At 38.9% G+C, this 7,918-nt stretch overlaps 1 protein-coding gene across 1 annotated transcript in view; it reads left to right on the plus strand.

Annotated features, from left to right (window-relative positions):
- The window catches only part of LOC578247 (LIM domain kinase 1), a 45,038-nt gene extending 37,120 nt beyond the window's left edge, over positions 1–7,918 (plus strand). Inside the window, exons 3-9 of the mRNA XM_030997409.1 lie at positions 1,214–1,344; positions 2,829–2,877; positions 4,072–4,221; positions 5,297–5,656; positions 6,245–6,331; positions 6,782–6,967; positions 7,142–7,918. Coding sequence (XP_030853269.1) covers positions 1,214–1,344; positions 2,829–2,877; positions 4,072–4,221; positions 5,297–5,656; positions 6,245–6,331; positions 6,782–6,967; positions 7,142–7,861 — 1,683 coding nt within the window. The 3' untranslated portion in view covers positions 7,862–7,918. The remainder of the gene's footprint in view (positions 1–1,213; positions 1,345–2,828; positions 2,878–4,071; positions 4,222–5,296; positions 5,657–6,244; positions 6,332–6,781; positions 6,968–7,141) is intronic.

The raw sequence follows: 7,918 nt of genomic DNA on the forward strand, positions 1-7,918 counted from the left end.
ATAAACATGTTTAATTTTTTGCGTTCATCTCGCGTACCCATTTTCGTCCCTCCGCGTACAGTTGCGTAGGGTTGCGTACGATCGGCGTAGGGTTGCGTACGATCGGCGTAGTCGCTACGCAACTCTACGCAACTCTACGCAACTCTACGCAAGGCCCGGTGTGAAAGCCCCTTTACGTCTCTGACGCCAAAACTGGGCAAGGGTGACATTTTGAAGTGTATTCGCAACAGATTTTCTCTTTTTATAACTATTTGATTGATACTCGAGCTTCTGACAAACAACGCGTGTTTAAAGGTAGTACTGTATGTCCCATTTGTACGCCAAAAAATGAAAAGGTTAAATTCAAATGGCATTTGAAAGATAATAGTAATTTAGAACTTCCATCAAAACAGAAAGACTTGAAAATGTCTTTTTGTGGGAGATTAGGACCGTAAATTGTCGAATCGAATTTAGCGAGCGCGCTTGTTTAACTGAATAGTCTGATGTTCAGACCCTCGTACCGAATGGTCGTACGTTTTGTGCTGCGCAAAGATTCAATCAGCATAATGTTGGCCATTACATTGCTCATGTACCCTTTACAGCTCATTTTATTTATGTTATTACAAAGAAAAAAAGGAAGTCAGTCAGTCACTCAATAGTGAAATCTTGAAAGTAAACGAGTTTCCTTGCATAATTTGAATACTAGGACACTGCTAACGTTTAGATTTCACAGATAGGGCATACATGACATATTCATAATTCCTGCAAAGTTCTACATGATTAGATGTTGGCTGCAAAAGGGATACACTACCTTTAAAAAGACTGATGGTTGATGCATGTTTGTTTTTCCACTCATGATTGAGAAATGTCATTCATGCCATTATAAATTCATAACTTTCTTATTAGTTATCCGATTTTGCTCAAGCTTGGTCTGATTTTTCTGCTTCTATTGAAAGTAATATTATTTTGGAGTGGACTTGCCCTTTAAACCTTGAATCTTGCAACACAGGCTCACACACTTGCTTACCCATCCATCTCAATCCACTTCTCTCGACCGCTTCCACCAGTTTCTTCCAGACCCAATCTTTCCATGAGCTCACTTGTGTTCTGTTTATCGAACAGTTTCATACCACATCTCTACCGTATCGTGGATCTTCCTCTTCTCCTAGTGTTTGAAATGTATTCATCTCGGATAACCATATTGTCTTCTATTGTAAAATTCATTTTTTTACAGATTCGGCATAAAGCAGATGGCCGAGTGATGGTCGCAAAGATCGGCAAGCAGAAGATATGGAGAGCCAACCAGCACAAAATGATCCAAGAACTTGAGCTTCTCAATAAACTACAACACCCTAACGTTGTCAGGTAGGGAAATAGCATATGGAACATTATATTCGACGTCTTTATGTATTGGTATACTGTTACAGATTTTACATAGCACCCAAATTACCATACACTTATTGACAGTTCGCGTCGGGTCACACGAACTTTTGTGGAAACAAGCCTCTAAAGAGAAAGGTCGGGTAAAATGAATGCAAAGAATCACACATTTTTTTCAAAGATGTACCTTGAGATGGGGATAATCTTTTCATATGTATTTTGTTTAAAAAATGCCCTCAATGACGAAGTGTCGATCGATAGCCTTTTTACGAACTCTTGTGATCATTTTTGTTTGTATTAAAAGCGTCGGTCGAGACGCAAGTTTTCAAAGATATGCTGTATTTTTTTCAGAAAGTGTCGGGTGTATTTCAAAAATGTTAAACCCAACCTTAGGAAATTAGATCTTGATTTTTCACAAAAGGTCGTGTAACCCGAAAAAGCTACAACCCGACGGAAAGAAGCAGGCCGTCTTTGTAATGTATATCTGTAGTCCCGGATCCAAGATTTGAAATAGAGTGGCACCCGCAAATTTTGTATGCGTGTATGTGTCATATAATTTGCTCCAAAAAAAAATCCTAAGCACGAGCCAAACCAAAATTGTTCATTCTGGCATCGCATAAATATTTCATGACTGTCAAATGTGCTCCATATTTTCTATACAATAGACGATTATATATTCTGATTTAGGTAAATGTCTCGAAGTTTTAATTCTTGGACTGACCAGGGACATTCTCTAGCATGTCCCTGGACTGACTGTGTATAATATCACAGTGTCAAATCAGATAAGTTCGTCTTCTTCCTGTTGTTCAGTTGCCCTCTCAATTGTATAAGAAAGAAAATAAAACATGTTTCGATGTAAATGTAAGCTGTATTTCTTATCCGGTTCTTTGCTTGTATGGTTCACTTAGTTTCACTTTCTTTCACGTCAATCGTTCTACCATATCATCTTCGAATATTTTATTGCAGTAACTTCCTCCTTTCATCTAAGCCACTTTCCAACAAGATGAGTATTAGTAAAGCAAAAACATATCTCTGTGTCATTGTGAAGGTTTCAATGATTATATTGTTTTTTACTACAACATCCTCATTTATTTTCATTTCACTATCGAAAGTGAAAAGTTATTATTTCAGCCGAAATTGTGTCTTTAGTGAAGAATTGACTAGTGTAAATATAGCTTTATTCTATCGTCGGCTGTTATCTAAAAAAAATGATTATCATTTAAGTTTCACGATTGGATGCTGCTGTCGGATCTCAAGATTGAGCATGACTTCAGTCTATTGAAGAATGATAATGATCTATACAGTAGGCTTGTGAGAAAAAGAGAGAGAGGATTGAGGAGTCCTGAAAAGGACTCTCGGTAATCTTTCTTGAGGATGTGTAGTCCTGAAAAGGACTGTTTGTGTAGTCTTGAAAAATACTGTTGGTTATCTTAATGATCTAATATAAATTTCTCTTTTTATTTACACAGATATATGGGAGCTTGTGTAAAAGATGGCCATATCCATCCTGTACTCGAGGTAACTTATTACTTTCTCCACAATATTTCATGTTTTGCTGCTAATCAGAACGACTTCCAACCGACCAAACAACTATAACTACTCCTTTAAACGTTACTCCAATTACTCCTTTAAACGTTACTCCAATTACTCCTTTAAACGTTACTCCAATTACCCTCAAACAGTTAGGTGGTTCTCAAATATTAAGGGGTGTCCTAGTGGTGGTTGTTTTAGAGGGAAGTTGTGCGGAGATCTTTGCCGGAGAAAAGTTGTCCCAGAGGCTAGCTCTGCAGGGGCAATATTTAAAGGGATATTTGTCCTGGAATATGTAAACTAGGATATGATATGAAATGGCTCGTTAGGTTGAATTAATTAAATAATAATAATAATAAAAATAATAAGTCTTGTTTACCCAGGGTAGCCTCATCAGTATTCATGCTATTCTTCCTGAGGGCCCTGCGATCATATCATTACGCTATGCAGTAGACGTTCGAAGGCACATTTAACATTTGCCACGAAAGTCAGGCGTGTTTACACTGATTCAGAATGGATGTTTCATGAGCATGATTATTGATCAATAAGCGCGTACTGTGCTTGCAGTGTGAACGTTTGAGGATAGGGTGTTCCCCCTCAGGCAAGTTTCGAGTCGAGGACTTTCGACATCTTTTGCGTCATCTATCTGATACTTGACATTTAGAAAGAGGGGTCGGGAAGAGCTTAAGCTAAGCTCTAGTAAACGTCTTCAGACATGATTGACATGCCCCGATATTAGATCATAGAGTATATCATTATTGCATATATTTTGGGAACAAACGTATTTTCGGACCTATAATAGACACGTGTTGATTTTTTTCCTTTTCAGATCATACATACATATAGCGCCTTTACATAATCATGTTCAAATCGCTTTACATTAGTAAATAAAACAGACTAATTATTTTGCTCTCCAATTAGTGCATACACTGTAAATGTGTTGTGTAAAGCTGGGTAAAGTAATTCAAAAAAAGGTTGTGCACCACATGACAGTACACAACCTCGTTCACATCCACACTGAATGTATCATCTACCACTGAAAGTGGTTGAATTGCTTACTAATTTGAAATCATTATTATTAGACAAATATACTTCGTATAATGTTCCAATCAGTTATACATTCGCATATCTGTTTAGGGTTCAAAACTGTATTCAGTTGAATGACATTTTCACTCCTTTCAGTATGTATCTGGTGGATGCTTGACGGACATCTTGGCTGATGAGAGCTTGGCGTTGTCATGGAGACAGAAGGGTGACTTAGCAACAGACATCGCTCGTGGAATGACCTACCTGCACTCACAAAATGTGTGCCATCGGGATCTCACGTCAGCGGTGCGTATAGAAAAGGGGGAAATTTATTTTAATAATTAATAAGTATAACTTTAAAACAGTTTATAATTTTTTCTTGAATCCATTGAAATAAGGAGACGTTTTGAAGCTGGTGAAATCATTATACAAATGGACCTCGATCTCTGATGCCAATGCCTCTTTAACGCCTCTTTAATGCATCTTAAATGCATTTACTTTATCCACACTGCACCACTCCCGCGTACAATTTTGCTTCCCATATTATCTTGCTTTCAATTATATTATAGGTAGTTTAAATGTCTTTTTCAACAGTTTAAACAATATCTTTAAACCGTTCATCTGCGATTATATTACGCAATAACTCGAGCACTTCGTCCTAGTTTCGAAAACGGTTGCGCAATGCATTCACCCAGGTCTCATGAATATCAGAAGCAATAAGAAAAGGCTGGATAGAATTCCACATAAACAGGAAATCATTTCTATTCTCGAATGTCATGTTTACCTGGGAATTGAGGTTTATGAAACATAATTTCCTATCAATAACAGATTAGGATATTGTGAAATAATTTGCCGTATTTTAAAGTTAGTATGTAGCCTAAGGCTTTTTAGAGCTTATTATTTGAATAATAATTAGCCGTGAGTTATGATCTTTCATATTCACGAAATGATTAGCTAATGAATACAAATGGCTCTGTAAAGAATGGATGAACAAAATTGTTGTGCTCCATATTAGCGCAAAAGGAAATGAGATGTAAGATAAGGAAATTAAGCTTCGGAGAGGGAATTTTTTTTTTGAAATTTCGCAATTTTGAAAATGATTAGCTCAGTCAGCCAGGAGAAATCGGATTATGTGCCCCATGACGACTACATTGATGTTAGAGAGCGATTTCATGCCAAAATTGTTTTACTCACGTACCCATCGAAAAAGGAAAAACTCTCAGAGCCAAAAGTAATATCATGAATCATGTTCTTTTTTACTACATCACGAAGTGAATCGCCATCTATATTATGGCAAAATATTAAAGATCAAGATCATTCAAATGCTTTATTATAATTAATTTTGTTTGAGCTTCAGTATTTTTATATTTTACTCCTGCAGAATTGCCTCGTTCGTCAAAAGCCGAATAATGTCCTTGAGGCAATACTCACCGACTTCGGCCTCGCTCGTGTGCTCGGCTGCATGCCCGACCCTCCTCCAAACTCTCCCAGAACGCCCGAGTCGCCAGAACCGGACATAATCGACGCACCGAACGGTGGTCCGATGTTGCCTCGGATACCGTCGGCCTGCATGGACGTGCCTCGGAAGATGTCGGTTGTCGGCACCGCGTTCTGGATGGCTCCCGAAGTTTTACGAGGAGAGGAATACACTCGCCAAGTGGATGTTTTCTCGTTTGGTATCGTGGTATGCGAGATTGTAGCAAGAATAACGGCCAATCCAGACGACCTCCCGAGGACTGGGGTAAGGGCAAAATTAGCAAATTGCAAGTGCAGGCCTGTGCAAGGTCTTCTGGGGGGAAAGGTTCCGAAAGGCACAAGGGAGAGAATTTTTCCACATGGGATGCTCCTTTTAAATTCATTTTTTCAAGCAAGAAAAAAAAGGAAGGGGTCCTCGCATCTTGAAGACCCTTTCCACTGCAGAACCTCTAGCGTTAGGTTTTACGTGCCTGCAGTGACAAGAAACTTAATTGGGCAGATGTGTTATAGTTTTAAAATTAGGAAAGTTAGAAAATAAATTCGACATTTAGAGTCTGTCAAAGTCGTGTATAATTCCAGTATTACTTATTATCTGTGAGAAAAAAGATCTAAATTTGTCATTATCTGGTTAAAAAAACAGTAAAAACAAACCAAAATATTGCCTATATACAACTTATCATCATCATTTTGATAATTGCACAACATCCAAACACTGTTTAAATGTTGTGTAATTTTGTATTCTTCACAATAAGTTTTAAACTCATTACAAATTAAATCAGCCTTGACTTACTCCTTTATGGGTGTGCTCTCTCATTCATTTTGTATTTCTTATTTTCCATATTTCCTTCTGTAGAAGTTCGGTCTCGACCTGCAGCTTTTCAAAGAGAAATGTCCAGGGATACCTGAACCCTTCCTACAGATCGCTGAAGACTGTTGTTCCGTGAGTAGTCTATAATGCGTCATTATGGTTATCATATTAACGGACCCTGAGCGTTATTTCTTCGCATTACAGAAAACCTATATGTTTATAAAATGTCTTCAGAACTTTCTGACATACTAATAAAATACTGCTAAATGAAGTCTAATAACAACGTAGCGAAGAATCAGCGGCGTTTGGCGAGGACACAACATGCCTATATACGCTGATCATCCATTGCTTTCACATTATTGTAGTGTATAATTGAGCGGCGGCATTGCGCTACTGAAAAGCAGTTTGAATAGTCGAAGAGTTAACCAACGCTACTTTTTAATATGCTTTTTTCTCTCTTTTTTGTATGTCTATTACATCGTGCGGCTATTGGTCGCCACTGCAAAAGTGTTAGTAACTGAATACAGTTCTCAACAGTTCAAATTCCCAATTACTGTTCAACTCTCTTACATTCACTTGTAGATGGATCCCAGGGATCGGCCGGTTTTCGCCGAGCTCGTCCGCCGTTTCGAGATCATCCGCGGTACGTTGGACACAGAAACGAGCGACACAACGTGTTACGATGTCAACCTTACGGACATCATCAGGACAAACGATTCGGACGATGATGACGATGATTGTAGCTTTGGGTTTCAGTTTCAAACGGATCTGGATGACAAACGCAGAAGTGGACGAACAAGATTGCGAGAAGTCCTTTGTGGATGTTCTAAAGGAGTACGCTTATGCTGCAAGACAGTATTTCAGGGTTGTTACGGGTTTCATCGTCTGCTTGTTGCCGATGCTTTCACTGTGGATGTATTGTGATTTAAAATTGAATTGAATCTCCAGTGGATGACAAACGCAGAAGTGGACGAACAAGATTGCGAGAAGTCCTTTGTGGATGTTCTAAAGGAGTACGCTTATGCTGCAAGACAGTATTTCAGGGTTGTTACGGGTTTCATCGTCTGCTTGTTGCCGATGCTTTCACTGTGGATGTATTGTGATTTGAACAATGTCCTCCTGTGGACCTCATTAATATATGCAAGCATAGGGTTGGTCTTAGAGAACTCGACAAGATGTGTAGAAGTGCTTCATTCTTCTCAATCAATCTTCAGGACTTTGTTCAATCTAATATCCAGATTATTCTCCAGACTGTGGAATGTTGTATCGCTTTTGTTGCAAAGAGTGCATTGTACGAGATCCGCAGGCTCGGACCTGAACGAAAACGTGACGTACCCAAATCAAAATGGCGGTCCGACCAAATCGTTGCAACATGGTGATACCCCCAGCGAGGTCCTGAGGAATACATCAACCCGCGTTGCGGACTTGGTCCCAATCTTGAAGAATCGTCAGAAAGGTCCAGGACCCGGCGCCGAGGATCCAGAGTCGCAGGGTGCAAGAAAGAAGACGCTGCTTGCAAACGAATTGGAAGAAACAGAACTGGATAAGTTACATAATCCAAACATTAACAGGGTATTGCTGAATGGCCGCATGTCGCAAAAGCGAGTCAGCTTTTCTTTACAAAACAGTATTGACCGAGATGAAGGTGACCCAAATCCATGAACATCAGACCTAAACAATGGTCTGAAACACCGATTTTCTATTGGCAGCCAAAATAGT

This window comes from Strongylocentrotus purpuratus, unplaced genomic scaffold, assembly GCF_000002235.5.
Source record: "Strongylocentrotus purpuratus isolate Spur 01 unplaced genomic scaffold, Spur_5.0 spur5_scaffold_4, whole genome shotgun sequence".
Taxonomy (NCBI): domain Eukaryota; kingdom Metazoa; phylum Echinodermata; class Echinoidea; order Camarodonta; family Strongylocentrotidae; genus Strongylocentrotus; species Strongylocentrotus purpuratus.